At 31.5% G+C, this 21,980-nt stretch overlaps 1 protein-coding gene across 2 annotated transcripts; it reads right to left on the reverse strand.

Moving 5' to 3' along the window:
- LOC109350329 (syntaxin-51-like) lies at nucleotides 10,671-15,269 on the reverse strand. 2 transcript variants are annotated; one of them, XM_019591564.1, is made up of 6 exons: nucleotides 15,064-15,269; nucleotides 13,382-13,595; nucleotides 12,296-12,498; nucleotides 12,106-12,206; nucleotides 11,971-12,015; nucleotides 10,671-11,105 (listed from the first exon to the last, which is right to left on the reverse strand). In XM_019591564.1, exons 2-6 carry the CDS (start codon nucleotides 13,588-13,590, stop codon nucleotides 10,974-10,976), a joined length of 690 nt encoding a protein of 229 aa, XP_019447109.1. In that variant the 5' UTR covers nucleotides 13,591-13,595; nucleotides 15,064-15,269; the 3' UTR covers nucleotides 10,671-10,973. The 2 variants fall into 2 exon arrangements, with proteins under 2 accessions (XP_019447109.1, XP_019447108.1); XM_019591563.1 differs by having other exon boundaries at nucleotides 13,382-13,594; nucleotides 15,047-15,268.

The raw sequence follows: 21,980 nt of genomic DNA on the forward strand, positions 1-21,980 counted from the left end.
AAAAAAAAGGATCATCTTCATCAATATCTTCATATTCTTGGTCATCAATATTATTCACGATTATTTTGTTAGTTAAAAGAACAATGGACCATTTCATATCAGTTGGGTCACTAACATAGAGTATTTGTTGAGCTTGTGATTCTAGAATAAATGACCCATCTTTATATCTTGGCCTATTAAGATCCACCTGCATGAACCCTAACTCATCAACTCGAAAGTCATTGTTGATATCAACTCACATACAATAAAAAATCGGCATCCGAAACATTCTATAATCTAATTCCCATGTTTGTTCAATTACCCCAAAGTATGACATATTCGTATATATTGGGTTTGCATCTTTTGCACTTGACATGTGTAAAGTTCGAGCAAGAGTCACACCACTATTTTGCATTTTACTTTGATTATCTTGTTTTTCGCATAAGATGTGAACTCATTAATTAGGTAACCAGTGTATGATAAGACATGAATACTTGGACCATTAGCTAACCATTTCAAACTTTTGGAAATCGAATGTGCATTTATATTCAACTTCTCATCAATGTGATTTTTTAGCCACTTTATGAAACACCGATTATGCTCTTTGGAAATCCAATTTTCATTCTTACTTGGGTAAGACTTCCTTAGCATCTCCTTGTGTATTTCAACATATGGCTCAACCTTGTCGGCATTATGTAAAATATATAAGTTCGCTTGCTCCAATTCAGTTCTTGTTATAGTTAATATTTCATTCCCAGTAATACCTTCGCCAAATGTTTTTTTGCATATCGACGCTTTGGAATGCCCATGAAATCACCATTAGTAAGGTATCTGGTACAAAAATCAAGAGCTTCTTCAACAACATATCGCTCGACAACAAAACCATACAGTCTTGATTGGTTCTTCATATACCCTTTTAATGTCTTCATATAACGCTCAAATGGGTACATCCATATCATATAGGAAGGGCCACATAGTTGTGTCTCTCGATCAAGATGAATACTTAGATGCACCATTATATCAAAAAAGAAGGTGGGAAATACATTTCAAGCTTACACAAAGTCAAAAATTTGTCTTTGCAATTTAGGTAATTTCTCAGGGTCAATCACTTCGCTACAAATTTCCTTGAAGAAGAAGTATAACTTAGTACATGACAATAGGCAAGAAATGCTCTATAAGTACATGACAATCATGAGACTTAAGACCTTTTAACTTGAGGTCTTTCAACAATCATGACAGTTAAGACCTTTTAACTTGAGGTCTTTCATTATATTGGGTTCTGAATGTTGGAAGAGTACCCCTCTAAAACTTTAACACCATGAAGAAATTAACAAAATTCTATTTTCTCCTTCCTCGACAAAGTATAACCTGCTGGAGGTAGAAATGTACGTTTTCCCTTCATTATCGGCCCTAATTCCTTTCTTATTCTCATACTAACCATGTCTAACATTGCATTCAAGCCATCTTTGGTCTTACCACTGATATTGAGTAAGGTAACAAGGAGAATTTCAAACACATTTATTTCAATATGCATAACATCGACGAAATGTCTTACATATAATAAACTCTAATATGACAATTCAAAGAAGATTGAACTTTTCTTCCACCCATTTGTGACAATTTCTTTTGCAAAAGGTTTACCAAAGTTATTATTCAAACCCTTTAAATTTTGAAATAATTGGTCACCCGTCAATGACAAAGGAGCACAACATTCTTCATTGTTCTCATCAAATTCTTTTCTCCGTCGTTGATAGTGATGATCTGAATGCAAAAATCTACGATGACCTAGGAAGACATTCTTCTTATAGTGTTCCAACCTCATTGAATGAGTATTGTCTTCACATACTTGTACTATATCCGGACAGATTACCATAGGCAGAGAAATCACGGATTATGCTGAACAACAAAGCCCTAAGGTTGAACCTTTCTTTTCTATACACATTGCATACATTTATGCATGTCTCCCACATTTGCTTCAAGTCTTCAATTAATGGAGTCAAATATATGTCTACACCATTTTCTAGTTGTTTAGGTTCAGAAATTAACAAAAATAACATAACATATTTGCGCTTCATGCATAAAGAAGGAGGTAAGTTGTATATTACCAACATCACTGACCATGTACTGTGGGAGCAACTTTGAAAACTATGTGGGTTAATTCCATCCGTTGACAATGTAAGGTGTATACTTTTTGATTCTTGACCAAAACTAGGATAGTCATGATCAATTTTCCAGCATTGAGGAGAATTTTCCGGATGCCGAAGCTTGTCATCTTTAATCTTTTCTTCATCATGCCATGTCAACTTCTTTGCATCTTTGCATTGCTAAACATACGGTTGAATCTTGCTTTGATGGGAAAATATCACACAACCTTTTTGGGAATTGAGTCTTGCTTCTTATATAGTGATGCATTACATTTAGGATAAAACTTTAATGAAGTGTACTCATTAAAAAATAAGATGCAACCATTTTCACAAACATGTATCCTAGTGTAGTCCATGCCAATGAAGCGTAACATTTGTTTTGCATCATAGGTTCGAGAAAGGGAGCATATTATCTTCTAGCAACATATCCTTCAGAAGTGTAAGGAAGTCGGTGAAACTCTTATCAGTTCATCCATTAACAGATTTCAACTTATACAATCTTGACATTGTTTCCGATCTTGTGAATTTAATACAACCATCATATAATAGTTTCTCAACATCACTTATCAGCCGCTGAAACATCTCAAGACAATCCTGAAAATGCTTTTCGATAACGTTTGTCATTTCCTCGAAACGATCGTCTTCATATGCATTTGTGTAGTTTTCTTTCATATGCATCTCATCATCACAATCCATAACGTCTCTCTTCTTACCATGTCTTGTCCAACATGTGTAACTTTGACCAATACCGTGTCATACTAAATGAACTTTTAACTCATTTGGAGTAATTCGATTTGAGTAACAACATCTTAAGAAATGACATACAATTATATTAGGGTTTTCAGTATTCTTAATTTCAAAGCTAATAATTGAGTTTACTCCTTTCTCATACTCCTTTGTTAATTGATTGACACTCATCCATTTTCGACTCATTTTCTATTAACAAAAAAAATATAATAAGCATAAATCCCTAAAGCTTGGAGTTAAGCTCACCAAACAGAGCAAATACATTATTATGTAATTAAAGTGAAAGAGGTCAGAAACCCCAACTCAATACAAGTTAAATGAGTGAAATCACTTTCACTCATTTATAAGGAAAATATTTATAACTCAATACAAGCTAAATATAATGTAATTTAAAAGGCAAATAATTATAAGGAAAACTCACTTTCAATTCGGTGTTGAATATGTGAATGATGATTTTGAGGTTAAACGAGTGAAGGATTTCCGAAATTGGCGTTGAAGGATTTTCGTGTTGAATGAGTGAATAATTTTCGAAATTCGGTGTTAAATAGTGATAAGGTTGAATGATTTTTGAAATTGATTTTGAGAGTAAATGAGTTTCGCTATTGAGTAAATGAGTGTTGGGATTGCTGAATGTGTGATAATGCAGGAACATTTTAATTTTTTAGGGTCTGATAGTATCTTTAACAACACATAATGAAGATAGGTGCTATCAGTTATACCTAATCAACAACGCCTCCTACAAATAACATTGTGGAAGAACTCCCCATTCAAATATAAAGAACGTAAGTGTTCCACATCGCAACTTGAATGAAACACTAAGGAAGATATAAAGTTAAAATGAAATTCAAATTAATAATGACATTATGACATTCGATTAATGACAATTAATTAAATATATAGAACAATTAATAATGACAATAAATAACATTCAAACAATATACAAAATGTGAAATAGTTTTGTATAAAGAAAATAATGACAATTAATTAAAACTTGATAGTGTATATTGGACACGTGCTTAATTGTTGATCATATCGACAACGTTTCTTCAAAAAATGCAATGTTGTATAGGTAAAATAAAATAATGACAATAAATAACATTCAAACAATATACAAAATGTGAAATAGTTTTGTATAAAGAAAATAATGACAATTAATTAAAACTTGATAGTGTATATTGGACACGTGCTTAATTGTTGATCATATCGACAACGTTTCTTCAAAAAATGCAATGTTGTATAGGTAAAATAAAATAGTTTGAGAGGTAAGTCTTCAACAACACTTTTTTACGATTGCGCTGTTGAAATCAATATAACAACAACGCATTTATAGAAAATGCTATTGAATATCATTTTCCTAATTCTACACAGTTAAGCACACAATAGAAAATAGTCTGAATGCATAAAGAAACAGAATAGAAGAACAATCTGAATGCATACAGAAACACCAAATCACAACTATATAAACACAACTGAATTTATATATTGAACATTTATTACAGTGTAATGTTACAGAAATATATATTACATACATCAAAACATATACATTACATTAAACATTAATTGAATTCTCTAAGTTACAATCTGTGCAAAACTAATTTACTATACCTATGATTTTCCAACAAAACTAAGTACAAACTTTGACCAATGTTCTCTAATTTGGTTGAATTGGTCATCTGTATATGATTTGCCAACAAACTTGATTTTATTAGTTGACCATTGCTGAATGATCTTCTTCATGAATTTGAACATGTAGTAATCTACATGGTTTGTTTTGCAAGGGGTCTACAATTAAAATGAAGCAAACATATTTGTATAATATTAATTGAAATATGAATACACTACACATATAATTGTTTGAGATGATTTGTGTCAATACTTGCACTAAACAATAAAAAATGTACTTAATTACTAAACAACTAAAAAAGTGAAAGTGTAACTAAAAGTTAAATGAGTAGTTCACTTACCTAGAAAACAATTCTTTCCTAGTGGTGTATTTGTTCAAATCACCATGTGTCAATGAGTCAAAGTAGTATATTTCTTCTTTAGCCTGGTTGATGGCAACCAAAAGCCAATGTTGCCTAAAAATATATATGTAAATGGTTAGGAAATGTCAAACACAACAAACATACTAAAGATAGAAATATAAAAGACAGTTAAAAAATGTTCACTCGATATTTAAATGTGAAAAAAATAAATATGTGGCTTCTTTATGAATGATGAGAGTATCTGTAATTTGTTTTGTCTGTTCCCCAATCTTAGTTTTGTCACTCGATGCCAAAACGGTATATTGTGCGGATATGAACATTACCTTTTTCTTATTTACCGAAACACATTTTTCATACAAGTACCTAATATATAACACAAATGTTAGTTAATTATAACACATCGTTATACAAAAGCGAGAAGTTAAGAATACATAATTTACCTCATAAACTCAGTTGTAGGTGATTTCTTGGATGAATTCAACCTCTATAAGCTTCGTTGTTCTTTCGGCCCCCATTTTCCGTTGCTTCTGAGCAACTGGTTTTGCCCCTGGGTTGTCGTCAGCCGATGGCATATTAGTGAAGGGTCAATTGTGGGAATGTCAGCTATAGACCAGAGGTCCTTTTTGGCCCTCAAACATTCCACATGCTTCAATTTTTGAGCTTAATGGAGGGTTATGCCGATGTATACTAGGTTAGTCTCCAGCGGCCCGAGCGACAAAGAGATTTTTCTCTCTCTCTAGTTGTGGCCAGAATTCTCCTTCGTCAGCCCGAGCATCCAACTCTACCATGTGCACACCATTCAACATTTTTGTTGGGGGCGACGCCTTCTTGCTGTTTGACTATGGTGGAGGCTCATTTGGTAGCTGCTTCGGGCACTATGCTGATCTCCGCTAACCATGCATACTTGGAGTTCAGAAGAGAGAAACTTCATGCACAAATGTGGTGTGGAGATCACTACTTTAAGGTGGTTGAACATCGAACGATCCAGAATGGCGTTGTAGGCCAATTAGAAATCAATGACGATGAAATTGGTCTGAATTGTTCTTCTTAATGGTTGATCACTAATTGTCAACCAAACATCCACTTAGCCACGTAGAGTTATACCTTGGCCGGTGAACTCTACCAACTTCCCATCATAAGGTAGTAGGTCACAGTCTATTAGTTCCATCTTCTTATCTTGGAACATGATGTTTGTCGAACTCCCTTGGTCGATGAAGAGTTTGCCGACCTTTTTGTTGTTTAACCTAACAGTGATGACCAAGGGATCATCATATCCTCGGACGACACCTTCATAGTCACGATCGTCGAATGAGATAAGGGGAGCACTTCTATTGGACTGTTATGGGTGGGTATCTCTTGCAGCCACTTGCATGACTTATCACACATATCGTTTCTAGGATGATCTAGAAGTGCCGCCTGCGGTAAATCCCCAAAAAATAGTGTTAATATCAACCAGCCTCCTATACCTGTGGTTGTTTGGACGATACCTGTCAGTCCGACCCCTATTCGGATGATATCCCTATTGAATTATTGGAGGGGAATGCCTCTTCGAGGGGTTGGGTTGACGAGATGGGGGTGACCGTCTGTGTTGTTTTATCCCAACGATGAAGCATTGTAGGTGGCCAGCCTGCATCAGGTCTTCAATGGTGTCTTGTAACTGAGTGCAATCATCGGTCATGTGGTCGAACGTGTTGTGAAACTCAGAGTATTTCGGTCGGTCTTATGGCCTAACCTTTTTGTTTGGATTAGGTTTGGGGAGTTAGACCAGGTGGGTGGCCATGATCTCTTGTAAAATTCTGGAGCGACTAGCATTGAGAGGGGTGTATGTCGTATATTTGGATTTTCGGGGTAGTCTTGGGGGGTCATCTCTAGGGTGGTCTTGAAATTTTGGTTGTTTAGCTTTTCGTGATGGGTTGTTTTGCCTCTTTTCTCCTAAATACTTGCTATTTGTTTCTGGAATTTTATGCTTTTGTATCTACAAAAGTCTTATATATTACTAAACATATTTAAAAATGTAAGTTCATCTCTAACTATGCTCTACTTACTCTTAATACTCACTTAAATCTCTAACTATGGACAGGTAACTCAATCATTTAAGCACAATTTGTTGGAATCAAAAGAATCATATATGTGTCTATTTGATTCTTCTTCAGATTTCAGCAATATTTGCATATATAGTTATTTCTCTTGAGCATTTTCCCCTTACCTATATATTGTGATTTGCATATATAGTTATTATTGTTTTTCTCATGGGAAAATAATATTTTTCTTTCTTTAGTTATCTTCAATGAAAAAGGATCAATTGTTTTTTTACCACAAACATCATTACCTGTTGATTTTGAAGGTCACTAGCTTGTCTTAAGTCTTACTGTGTCTATGTAAGTTTCATATTGTTTTATCTTCAATTCCTCTTTCGACAAATTTTCTATTAAATTATTGTTCTTTCTTTGTGTAAGTTTTGACTTATATTAAAAGATGTATAATATATACTCTTTGTTTTCTTTAATAGATAGTAGATTTTCTTTTTGGAGGTATAGTTGCATGGACAAATTGACAGTTGTTATTTGCGGATGTAGCATCAAGATTCACCTACAAATGCAGGTAGGTGGAATCTGATGCAATCTTAGCTCTATGTTATGCCATAGGTCTTTTCAAGTGAGAATTTTATACAAATAATGTGATTTTATAAAACATAAAGAATGATAATATTCATGCTTTAGTATGTAAAGGTCATCATTGCCAAACATGATTCTAAGATGTCGACATAAACACTATATAAAAAATATCCAAATTGCCCAATTTCAACTTTACTTTGGATTATTGAAGTGCAAGGAACTTGAATAGACATGCAACATAGGAATGGCAGAAACCCGTGTGATAGTAAATGCTATCTCTCTAAACACCATGCAATATATATTGATTAAAGATGAAAAAGGTGGAAAAAAAGTTTCATTTGATTCTCTAGTAGCAGAATCCCAAGGCATGATTGCTATAGAACAATGTATTGCAATGTGTAACAACTAAAATTTTTACATTGTGCATTTTTATCAATCAAACTTACTTGGTGCATTTTTATTTGAAAATATGCATGCTTAGTATCTAACTTATTTGGCAAAAATGAATCATTTTCAGCATTTTTATCAATCAAGCTTACTTTGTACATTTTTAGTTAGACATTACATTTTAATTATCTAAGTCATTGAACTTTATTTAGTGCATTTCTATGAGTCATTTTTTCGTGTATATATATCCCAAGTTTCTATCTTTTCTTCTAACTTTCTCTCACCATGTTACCTTCTTCCTTATTCTTCTTTAGCATTAAGGTTTAGAAGCAAAAGAAGAGTTACAAAGTGTTATAGAGGTCATGGAAGCTCCGAGAGACAGAGGAGATAAATCATCTACCAATGGCCCAACTTCAAGGCTTAGAGTTTTGTATAGATTCAAAACCATATTGGGGTATCTTAAAATTTAGTCATTCTTCAACTTGCATTTTTTATTTTATTTTTTGTTTAATATCCTTTTTGGTTTTTTTAAGGCTAATAGTGATATCTGTATTTTGAACCATTAACAATGGAGTCAATGGCTATGAATTTCCAGTATTACCTGTTGGCCGTAGGAACTGCAGTCATGAGGGATGGAAGTGATGTGAGTCATTCACTCTAATGTTTAAGTCATGTTGCTACTTCAAATGTTAAATTTGTATATTCATTATATTGAAATTATTAATGTTTACAATTGTCTATGATATAAAATTTTTAATTATTATATAATTTGTGTTCTACTTATTTAGTTTTCTCATATAGGGGTGATCAATGTCATTGATATTATACATTGTCTATCAACACTTTTTATTACCTAATCATTATTATAGGTTTATGATTTATAAAGTTACATTTCGTTAATAGGGAGCATGAATAATAATAAACAATATTTTGTGTGGGCAGAAAATAAATAATTAGAAAATAAATAATTACCTTTATTTCATTGTTTTATTTTAAGAGGGTGAAATTTTGTTGGTAGTAATAGTACTTAAATCATTTGCTCATGGTTTTGTTGAATCTAGAGAATGGAATGTAAAAAAGTTTTGCATCCCATTTCAAAAATTTAAATATAGTAATTATATTTCATGTGTGATCTATCGTCATTTTAATATTCATCTAGCCCGATGAAATGATTTATCTGGAAATCCTAAAAATTTGACAGATCTTATGAGGTAACCCTCAATAATATTTTTATTTACAAATTATACTTTCATTTTTTAAATAAATTCATGTAAAATACATTATCAGCTGTGCGAATGCACGGGTATCGTACTAGTTTTAAATTAAATCACTCAACATTATTCAATTTTAAATTCAGAATTATGTAGTTTTGATTTCCCTATTACACATAGGGATACATAGGAGCAAGATGAGCTTTTGTCAGACACTAAAATAAAAATATTTTTTTTGTTTTAATAAATAAATTTAAGAGTATAAAAGTGTATGTGATTAGCGAGAGCATCGTTTTCATAAAGGGCAGATCAGATGCTAATAGTTTCTATGATTTGTAAACGATTACCGAGCCAAGAACTCTTGTTTAAAAGACCATTTTATCTGATCGTGCTTAAAATAGAGTTTACTACATTTTAACAACAAAAACATAGTGGTGACTCCAAATCATTCGGGAGAGGGTCAAAATCGAGTTTATCTCTTCCTAAATCATAAAGCCGATTCTCCAACCAAAAATTGGGCCGCGACAAAATAGAGTATGGCTAACTTAAGCCTTAAGAAATGTCATATATTCTAGTATGAATTGACAATTTTTTATAGATATGTTGATAATGTTTTAAATCTGATGTTTTAAATGTAATAGGAAGACTTGTGATTTCACTTCAGCCATGCTTACCCTTACATTGGCCTACTCAGGTAGAGTTTGTGATGCTATCATCAAGGAAAGATTGTGAAACAGAAAGACCATTATGTTGGTTTGTGTCTAGGACCAAGAGGAGTATCTTGAATGTATGACTTGGTTAAGAGGATGTTGTGGGTAAAGATTGATCTCTAGAGGATGAGGTAGCTCCTCCTAGCCGATGAAACTCTCTGTTGAAATGTGATAACCTCTTACATCTTGAAGGTATGTGATTGGTAAAGGGGTCATAAAACAAGATGCAGACTTGAAAGTATTGAATAATATCTGGTGCACGACATGTACTGTGTTCTGATGGCAACATAGAGGGTTTTTCAAACCAATTGCTCCCTAAGAGTAGCATAGATGGAAGCTAGATGAGGGGCTGGTATCCATTGCTATTGAATGTGACCATAATCATAGTACTAAGAATTTTTTTGACTATGATGAAACTGATAGGTGTAGTAACTACATTCATTCAGAGAAAAAATTAGTCACATTAAAACTTGATAGGAAAGTCATGCATCATGTCATTGCATAATATTACATGCCTTCTTGTATTATATGATAAATGCTTTATCTGATTGTTATGTATTTCTATGCATAGATAATGCATTGCTTTGTAATAGAATGTAACATTTGTATCAAAATCTTCTGATTATAATATTATAATTCTAGTAAGGTTGAGAATTTTATTTTAGAATATTTATAAAGATAGTCTTCTGGTTTTGAAAAAAATATTTTTTTGGAATTTTCATTTCACATTGTATTTGCTTCTTGTATTTCAACGAAGTCATGGTGTTACACTATTTGCTCTCCATTCGACGCAAAGGAAAAAGATAAGAAAGGATGAGATGCAATGACTAGCCATTAACGGAGAAATCATTTCAACTTTTTTACTACCAACCAAAGATATAAACACATAAAATCTGACAATTATGATATAAATATTTTCAAGACTTCAATAAGTTCATTGTCATTAGCAAAGCACAACAAGATTATTGATGTCTGCACACATCAAAATAGGAGAGAAGCTTCATGAGTTGATATTTTTATAAATAAATAAAAAGATAGCTCAGAACACAAGATGCCCACTTAGTAAAGTCTAGTAATGATAAATGTAAGCAATCTGACCCCATAAAGCAGAGACATTGTCTCCGTAATTTAAACCTGTGACCTCACAATTACTAAGCAACAACCTTATCATTGCGTAGAGGCTCATCTGAGTTGATTACAAATATTTGACCAACAGCCATATCACAACAACCAAAACAACTATACCAATCACCGATAAAAGCATGCACAAGCAGGAGCAACCACCCTTGGTGCGTTTGTTCAAAACTGCCAAGTTCTTCTGCACTCGCTGTTTTTACAACAGAAATAAGTGGTAAGCAACTACTAAAATATTAACATATCTCAATTCACAACAAGTGGCAAAGTAGCAACTTAATTGCTTCAATAAAATGCATCAGAAGGATTTGGAGCTGTTAAAATATCAAATCATCAACAGAAAATATACTTTTGAAAAAATGACAGTTGTGGGTATATACTAGTGCCGCAACCAACAATTTATTTCGATTAGTTTTTCTTGATAGAACAACAATCAAGCTTTCCCACAAAACTTTTACCTTAAAAAAAAGTAACATGGTCCATATTTGACATGGTGAAACACATTTATTGATTAAAAAAAAAGTAACATGGTGAACAGAAGAAATCCCCACAGGTCCATATTTGACAAATCATATTATAAAACAACTGTCCAAGTACAGGGAGTTCACACCTAGTGAGGTCTGGAAAGAGTAACCAATAGATTATTTTCAGGATTTGATCTCATGACCCTTAACCTCCATGGCACAAGACAAACAACCTTACAGTTGTGCAAATATTCACCCCCTATAAATCAATCTTGTAATGTATGTATATTTTATCCCAAAATAAATATGTTTCTACTACAAATCACTGAACTTGAACCAAAACTGATTAAATGAAAATTTTTATATAAGGATTTGACTTATTAAAATCGGCATCTTAACCCAGCTATAATAAAACTATCAGGATTAAGGAATTGTCAATTGAAAAAACAAATTGAGTGGCTGAGCACTTTAGGATTCAAAGAGGATATTACATGATGTAGATTATTTAAGCAAATTGTAATCCATAAAGTTGAACTTTGATATGCTTAAACAAGAGCATGGTTCCAATATACAAGTAATTAGTAAGAGAGTTACCCTCAGTCTAGAATCTGTAACATCTACATGTTCATCCAAGTCATCCTAACACAAAGACAGAATGCAATTTTAGAAAGGAGATAAGAGCATGTAATGTAAAAAAACAAAGAAAATTAACATAGGAAGGGAGCATACAATGAGTCTAGTGTGTAAACCCAGCTCTTCATTCACTGCCAGTGCAATATGTTTAGTACTTATCACAGTATCCTCCAATTTTTCAAGTCCTTCATCTTGTTCTGCTTGAATATCACTCTCCCAAGTTAAGATCCAATGTATGGACAGCAAATAATATATTTCAATTTTCAAGCAATTCAAATTAAATAACCTTTCATAATTTGCCGTTGAAGTCCAACAAGTCCACTGTTGTCTAGGCCAACGGTTCTGCTCAGTGCATCCGGTTTTATATCTGGTCCAAGCAAACTATCCCTATTTGCAAAGTTTGACATGCTTAATGTGGAAGCCATTTGGTTGACTCTTGATCTTAAATTTGAAAGAGTGTCTTTGCGACGATTAAACTCCTTCTCAGATCTGTGCATCGTTGAAAAAGAAACAATTCAGATAGCAATAATGCAACTTCAAATTTTACAGCTAAAAGAAGACATTAGCTCTTCAATTGTGTATTGAACACTTATTTCCTGATCCATATTACCACAAATGTTTTATGTTAGGCTTCCAAGGAACAACAACATCAAAGCCTTAATCCCAATAGGTGGGGTCGGCTACATGGATCAAATAATGCCACAATGCTCTATCATAAATTATGTTTATTGACAAAGTATTGATTTCTAAGTCTTTCTTAATCATTTCATATATGTTTTTTCTTGGTCACCCTCTTCGTCTAGGAAGTAGACTAACTTCCATTTGATGTAACCTCCTCATGATGGCTTCTACCGGTCTCGTCTCCTCCACATATGTCCAAATCACCTAAAGTGCGATTTTACCATCTTTTCTATAATAGGAGCTACTCCAACGTTTTTGGTAATGCATTGATTTCTAAACCTATCATGTCTAGAGTGTCCACTCTTTCAAGGTAATGCATTGATTTCTAAACCTATCATGTCTAGAGTGTCCACTCTTTCAAGGTAATGCTCTTATCTCTGCTACATGAAGTTTTTCTCTTGTTAACATTTTATCATCTAACAATCGGTCTCAGATAACATTGTAGGTCTTATAGTCATTCAATACAACTTCCCCTTAAACTTGAGTAGTACCTTTTAATCACATATGACACTTGAAGCACTCCGCCATTTCAAGAAAATGAAAGTTAAGATCAAGATGATTCTCCAGAGCATATTTCAAAGTAAAAAAGGTATTAGGATACTGCAGTACACAGTGTTCCCCGCCCTAGTTGTTGGTATGCTGTAAAAGTATGACCTTTTCTTAATCAGCATAAAAAAAATTAAACACTCACTTTCCAGGGTTCCTTGATAAAAGGGACTGCAAGCTATCGAGTCTGGTCCCTAATATCGTAATCTTTCTTCTTATAGCAGATGAATGACGCTGGGTTTCTGGTCCAGATGCAGGAAAGGAACTCCGCTCAGAAATCATGCCATTGATATCATCAGCAAGTTTAACTGCTTCATTGTATTCCTTCGTCCATGAGTCAGAAGAAGATGCCATTAGCCTAAAAACAAGTGAAAAAGAAAGAAAATATATGAGAAATTAAGAACGCCAAAGAAGAATAGTTATTTATAGAAGATATTATCAACAGAAATTCTACTTATGAGATTTGACATTGAATATTATGAAAAATAACATAAGAAATCAAATATCACCTATAATCAATAATCTAGAAGTCAAGAAATCTTCAAATACTATTAACATGACAGAAAACCTTAACGGTCAACATTATTGACATAAAACTATACCTGGTTAGAGAAACTCGTGAAACTAAGATATCTTCATGATAAAACTATTACATAATGACACCCATTTTTTATAATTTAATCAAAGCTTGCAACCACTGCCTCAAAAAACCTTCTTATTTATAACAGTTTCACCCAAAGTCCCAAATTGAGTTCCATGTCACATTCAAAAATTAGTAAAAGTACGCAACTGAGAAAATCATATGGTCAGCTAATATTTGGAAGAAAGGTCATAATATCTATTTCAACATCATTATTCTACATAGGCTGAATTTTATATTATTTTGTTTTTTGGATAAATAAACTTTTAAGAAAAGTGTAACGATGGATAGAACATTTGAGAAAACATGGGTGGAAAAAAGGTCAAAACTCTCAAAATAAACTGTCCATGGTTTCAACACTTAAACCTCCAAATGTGTTAATGTCCATATTTTAAATCAAAAAGGAAGAAAAGAAAGATAAGCAGAATTGCTCCTAAACATTTTGCGAAATAGAAAAAGGCTTCTTTCCTGCTTGCTTAAACATCTAAATGATCTCTAAAACCAGAAAACCTTAGTATCAAAAGTTTAAAATCAAAGAAAAATACAAATATTCAGACGTCAGAACATTCTCCTCCACTCCTTCAGAGAATCCTCCCTCTAATTCTCATTCCCACTAACATTGAAGCAATTTATTTACATAAATTTCATCATCACTGCCACCTCGGACCCTCGAATACTAACCACACACAGCTAACTTTTCCATTTCGCACCACTCTAGATATCCAAAACCCGCATCCACGTAATCCTTACCTCATTGGAACTTCATTCTTCACAAATTTCTTGACTGCTAATTGCCTCAACAACAGTTTCCTATAATCAAAGTCTACACCACAATTGATGTGAACCACAGCATAATTGCACACAATTCTCTACAAAAATTCAAGGATGAAATCATAAAATAAGCAATTTAGCAATCCAAAGGTCCTCTAAGCTCAATGATCACAGAGGGTAACAACATAAAAATCATAGAACTCACACCGTTCGCTTCAAAATCAGCCACAAATACATAATTCTAATCATCATGATAAAATAAAGGTCAAAACCGGACATAAAAACACTTAATTCCCGCGAATTAACGTCCACACAGAAGCTCCAGAATTTCAATTCTGAACGAAAATTGAACACAAATCGAGTGAGATAAAAAAGGAGAGGATCGGAATTAAACGTTACCTTTTGGTTTTGGGGAAACTAAGTTTGTGAAGAGGGTTATGTATGTGGGTGAAAGAAACGGTGTCGTTTCAGGAAGATCGTGATGTGTGGAATAACCTACGGCGGTAGAAGTAACCACCCCGTTGGTTTGACCGCGTTGTCGTCTACCAAGCTGTCATGGTTTTAATTGAAAAATAGAGAATTGAATTACAACTCCAATAATTGAAGTAATAGAAACAACTTTATTAGGAAAAAGGACTGAATTGTCTTTTTAAAATAGGATCGGTCTTTTGAATGTAAAATGATATTGAATTATCTACTGAACTCATATATTTTTTAATATCTATACGTAGAATATTAAAACGTATATATAAAGGAGAAGATTATAACGTTGACCAAATGATCCAAATTCAATTCATAAAAACAATACTTAGTATAAGAGATAATCACAAATCTTGAGATAGATTAATTTTCTTACAAATAAGATGATAGGGTAGTTGTTTTAGACATTTAAGTTGAAAGAGTGTTTTTGTGACTAGTTTAGATAAAGTAATGAAACTAAATACTATTTTTTTACCATGTCATAAATAAATTGGTTAAGCTAACTAGGATGTGGTTGAAAATACTTTTTAGGCAAATTGTAAAAAGAACAAGACAAATACAGAATTATGTGTATTATAAGAAAATTAACATTTTTTGGTATAAGTAACAAAAGTACATTTAATCATAAATGGAATTGAGTTATGATTTAGTATTAACTTAATTTATTTTTGGAAATAGAATAAAGTGCCTTGTTATATGAGGAGATTGTACCACCCCAATTTTTTTTTGGTAAAAAAATAAAGATCAAAGTAAAAAAAGAAAAAAACAAAATAAAAACATTTTTATTTTTTTATAAATCAACAATTAATTATGCCTAGAGATTTCTCCACGTATAAGTCAACAACAGAAAACACTTCAATACATAATTCCCACAAATTGACTAGAACATGTTTAATAATCATGAGTTTCTAATCAAAATATTAACCCAAAGAACATCAATAGATATTTTCAAACCTTGAGCAATTCAATTTCACTCATATAATTATTTGAACAAAATACATATCATTTTATTACTTGAACTTTATTTCTTTTATATACTCTATCTTGACTAAGTATAAATATTACATTATTAATATTTTTGTAATTCTAAAGTAATGTAATAAAAACATTTGCCATAATATCCATCAAAATGTCATGACTAAAAGTAATAGATGACATACATTACATAAAATAACTACATAATAATTATGAGCCAAAAGGATTTATAGAAATACATTTCCTGGTTAATCTTAGTTAAGGTGCAATCCATACATAACAAGGACTTGAAGTATCTCAAAACAAAAGTAGTTTTCCTATTAGAGTATTAGAGGTTAATGTCATCCTTACAATAAGGTAACTACAATACAAAAAATATAATAGATGAAATAGTCACTTCACCGATCATCCAAAATACCTTTTCATTCTATCAAGACCAATATCAGATTTCTCACCTAATGGAACTTGATCCTTTACACTCTCTTGGGGAGAAGTGTTGTCAATTGTCTATATAATCATAATACATACCGGTACATAATATACATGAACAAAGAGAGAGAAAGTTATATTTTTAAGGCAAAATATATATGGAATATAAGCATCATACCACAAAATAAATAAACAATATAACATTTCTAAATCATTGAATTCATTCTCATGAATATTTTCATGCACTACACAATCTATATATATAGAATGAGGGTTCCCAACTAATTCAATGTCAAATTGAATGTGTTTAGATCCATATTAAACCTTTTACTTTTCAACTCAACTTCTTTCAGAAAGCAATCAGGAATACAAGTCATTATGTACGATGTAATATAAGTCATCAAGTACACCTATTCAACCAGGTGACTCTTGCACTAAGAGATCTCTCACATATATGAATACCATCAACATCAGTTATTTCATTGGAAACTAAGCAAACCAAAAATCAAGACAATTATTATTAATTACAAAATTCAACCAAATACCTCATTCACATCATTATCAAGCATACACTTAGAATATCGCAGAATCCTCACTATGCATTTATAAGCTTAATAGGGTTAACCAATATGAGTATGACTTTAAGAATTGTAAAGTTTTTAATATTGATTCTTATCCCTTAAAAACAAACATAAGCTCGCATCCGATTTTGAGGTCATCGGACCATGCTATGACACAAGACCAAACATACAAGGGCTAAGAGTAAAGTTTTTCTCACCTTGGATGTTTTGGTTAGGTACTTGAGCTCTCCGTAAGCCTTTCAGCTATAAGAAGGTAGAATATATATGTATATATATGTATGTATATATATATATGTATGTATATGTATATATGCTAATTTAATACAAATTCAGTATATTTATATCTATACTATATATAAAGCAAAAACTTGAAATAACTTCCCTCATGGTATAATTTTCATTTCCTATATTGCCCTTAACATTATTTAATTTTTACAAAAAAACTATATAATCCTAAACAACTACCACGAATACATTAATTAACCACATATCTCACCTTAAATTAAACATTATCATAAACACAAAAAATATAATATAAAGTACACCAAACACAACAAATAAATTTTAATTTAAAAAAAATGAAATATATAAAAATTGAATATGTAGTATTACACAATATTCGTCAGCAGGCATGAAATGCCTATACACACTAGTTATCATAAGCTAAATAGAAAGGAGGAAAACTAACCCTAACCAAGAAAGCTACTATAAGCATTTGAAATTATAGATATATATGATAAGTTAATATACCGTAATTCCAATATGTTCCATTATTGATGCAAATATAAATATGCAAGCTTAAATATGGAGAAGAAAAAACAACATCAACAAAATAGAAACTCACCTTTTCACTACACATTCACTCAAATTGAAAGTGAGAGAGGTAAAAAGGAGAAGAAATAGTGAAATAAAGAGAGAAAGAAACAATAAAATGAAGAAGAAGTGAGAAACTCATCAAACTTTCTCCTTCTCTAAAAAGTTACGTTCAGCTTTTGGCAAAAAGTGGGAGTGAAATTTTTTCCTCCCAAATCAATATATAGGATTATGTTATAAGAATAATAATAAAACAATACTAGGACTTTGTTTTAATTAATTAATAAAGGTCTTTAAAATTATTATTTAAATAATTTAACTTGTCATAATACTATTTAGATTGATAAAAACTAAAAAATCCAATAACTTCAAAGAATAAGTCCAAAAGTAACACCAATCCTAAATATGTTACCAGAATTATATTCAAAATCTTTCCTAAATATTCTAAAACTATTTGGATAGACCTAAAACATTAAAATTGAATGAGATTTTATTAAAAATATTTTTAATATATCATTATTCTCATGATTACAATATTTTAAATAGACATATTTTATGAATTATATCTAGAATCAATTTAATATAACAAATAAAATGATAATTCACATCAGGAAAAAGATAGATGTTATAAAGATATTTTATCATATAAATCATCAAATTTTGACATTTGTCCTTTTCAATTATTTTGTTCCTATAATTCTTAAAATTCCAAAGCAGTGGAGCCAACACCACTCACAACAGAACAAGGTAGACAAAAACTTTTACCACCACCTTAAACACCATATTGTAGAACCACATAACTCGAACCTTCATACTACCGCTGATGCATCATGGTAGTTGCGACTAGAGAAGAAGTGGTGACTAGTACATGGTGTGTGGGCTAATAGTGGAGGATGACGAAGCTCACAATGGTTATTGAAGTGAACACGATGACAGGTTTAGAGAGATGACAACATCAGACCCCGTGTGGTGAAAAAGTGTTGGTGTAATGAGTTATGTGTAGGTTTAGATCGGGTTGGAGGAGGGGGACGCACCATCATCAAGTTCTGGGCGACGGTCGACGATACTGGTATTGGGGTGAGGAAGAAGGTCATTGGTGGTAGGTGTCGCGTCCCAATTTTTGGCTACGCGACCTCTTGAGAGTGGATAATAGATCGAGAAAGGTGTGGAAAAAATATTTTAGCCCAATCACATTGGGCATTGAATTTTTGATATTCGGGTTCGGGAGTGGATAATAGATCGAGAAATGTATTAGCACATCGTCCGCACATAATTAAACGATACCCTTGCTAATTGCATGATATAAATACCCTTAATTTATTTAAAATTAAATTATTTAAGACATAATATTTATTTTTTATTTTTGTGTCTGACAAGATTAAATCTTGCTCCTATGTATCTCTACATGCTTTAGGAAATCAAGCTATGTAGTTCTAGATTTTAAAATAGTTTTTTGATAAAATAATTATCTCTCTAAAAAGAGTGAACCAACAGAAACTAATATCCGTACCGAATCCAATTTCAAAGAGGTTTGAAAATAATTATAATATATTTTTTTGGTGTTTTAATTATTAATGTAAGAATTAATCGAGTAAAAGAAGCGTTATAATGTGATTGTTCAAAGATGATATGAGGATAAGAAATGTTATCATGACCTGTCTTTATTCTTTGATTAATTCTCAAGAGTTATAATTTTTTTTATAGACACTAATAATAATGTCATATGAAAATATTTTTGAATCAAATAATATTTTTATTAAAAATCATTTGAAGTTAGAAAAAGGTTCTGAATTTTTGTTAGTAACAAATTTTTCATTTAACTACAGAAAGAAAATAAATTTAATTAACTCCTAAAAGATCATAAAAAAATTAGTTGATTGTTAGCTACATTAATGGATTTTCTTATCAATTTTTTGTTATTACTATCTAACCATAAATAAAATTAATATTTATTTTTTATTTTTGTAATTAAACTTCGGGAAGATATAAAAGAATATATTTTCTATTTGTTAGAGGATTATGGTTTAATAGTGCAAATTAATGCAAACATAATAAAAAAGAAAAAAGAAATAAACCTGAAGGAGCTATGTACCTGAGTGGTCGGGAGTAGGCTTATTGCCCATGTGTTACGCGATCATTGGCTGAGGCGCCTTGATTCAATGGAAGGATACACATGAACTCTTTTGGTTGGTTTGAACGACATTGCACCAATACTGAAATGCACCCAGCTTCACTAGAATACACACTGGGGGGAAGGTGATGATCTCCTACGAACGAGTCTACGCACGAAAATTGCACCTGCTTGTGTGGTTGCACAAGATTACACACTAGGGAGGGGTGCTTCGGTTCCCTGCGGACGCATCTAGACAAGAAGAGCTACACCTGCTTGGTTGTCGCTGTCTGATTGGTCAAGGTCGTCACTCAACGCCAATTCTTCTCTCCGTTGACATGTAGACAACCCCTATTGGCTGGAAACGAGTAGCACAATTCTTTCTCTCTTTCTTTTATGGAATTTTCTACACCTTTTTTCTCAACCTCTTTTAGCTTCTTCTTTTTTTTCTTTTTTGGAACCCCCTTTACTCAACTTAATGTACCTTAGTTATAGAAAAACTTTGACCTAACTTAATCCCTAAAAGAACTAGACTATATTTTTATGAGATAAAACCCACCATGCTCTTTTGTGGGATGTAAAACCTCCCACCAAAAAATTATTTTGAAGAAGGTTTGGACTTTTTCTTGACCGAATAAAAATGAGTGTTTACAATATGTCTTTGAGAGCATACTAGAGGAGGAGATCCATGAGCACCATTCTCCCTAAGTGTTCTCATACTTTTTCCTATGGTGGTGTTCTCACTAATTAAGTCTCCTGCACCTAAAGCTGAAGTGAAATCTCTCATATATGAAAATTGAGTACCCTAAACCATAGATGACAGTGATGAAGCTGCAAGTGTTTTTGGAATTTTAACAATCATAACAAATAATTTTTTTAAAAAGATAGGTGTAAAAAATTAAATGAGTTTGAGGAGATAAATTATCTCTATGAGGAGACTCTTTATATTGTTTTGGAAAAGTGTTAAAAGTAGTTTTATCTATAAATGATACTAGCAGTGTACCCGTGCACTTGCACGAGTCGCTTCTTTGTTTATGCATAATGCGCAAATAATGTTCATATATTTTATAACGTCAATAAATCATATATCGAACCATTATATTTTTTGCATTCATATAGTTACAATATTAACATTGGTTATTGAGGATATATGTATAATATTAACATTTATATATGCATTTGTATAAGCATTGATTTGTGGAAAGTATAATTATAGAAAGTATTTGATTCTAAAATAACTCAATAAATAAAATTCAAATTGTATTGGATAATATCTCACCTCTATATTCTCTATATAAAATTATAAATATAAAGACTTCTTTTTGCATCATATTTTTTGTGATTACATTTAACATATCTCTTGAATGCTTATTTTTATTTTAGATTATGTTCATTATGTATAAATATTTGAATATATTTTTAGCATTCAAATATAGTATAATTAAATGTTATTTATTTGATTATGTTTTAGCTAATAATCATTGTATGAAAATAACTCATAAATTAAAGATTCATTTCTATTATTTGGAAGATATATTTTTCTATACAACTGTAATATTTTACTATACATATTTTTTATTAAGTCTGTCATTTTTATAATATACATATTTGAATTAATATTTTTATTGTTAGAATTAAGTTAATTCATATGTATTATTAAATTCATATGTTGTGGTTTGTATATTAATTTTACTATTATTGTCTTATCTTATTTTTTATACCAAATGATTTGATGAGCTATTATGATGTGATATTTTTTGTAATCTATTTGAAAAACACATTAAGTTGCAATCTGACGGGATATTTTTTCTGATAATTTTAATCAAAATAATCATATAGTCTAATAATTGATTTTTTATTCTTATATATTCCTAATTAAAATACATATATTTTCCAAGAATATATCTATTATTGTTATCTTTTAATTAAATAATATAATGATAGT

The sequence above is a fragment of the Lupinus angustifolius genome, chromosome LG06 (genome assembly GCF_001865875.1).
Source record: "Lupinus angustifolius cultivar Tanjil chromosome LG06, LupAngTanjil_v1.0, whole genome shotgun sequence".
Taxonomy (NCBI): Eukaryota; Viridiplantae; Streptophyta; class Magnoliopsida; order Fabales; family Fabaceae; genus Lupinus; species Lupinus angustifolius.

Coding starts and splice junctions, on each gene's coding strand:
- LOC109350329 (XM_019591564.1), bottom strand. CDS start 13,590: ATGGCATCTTCTTCTGACTCATGGACGAAGGAATACAATGAAGCAGTT. Junction 12,207..12,295: donor TCAACGGCAAATTATGAAAG/GTTATTTAATTT, acceptor ATATTCAAGCAG/AACAAGATGAAGGACTTGAA. Junction 11,106..11,970: donor TTACAGATTCTAGACTGAGG/GTAACTCTCTTA, acceptor TTGTAAAAACAG/CGAGTGCAGAAGAACTTGGC.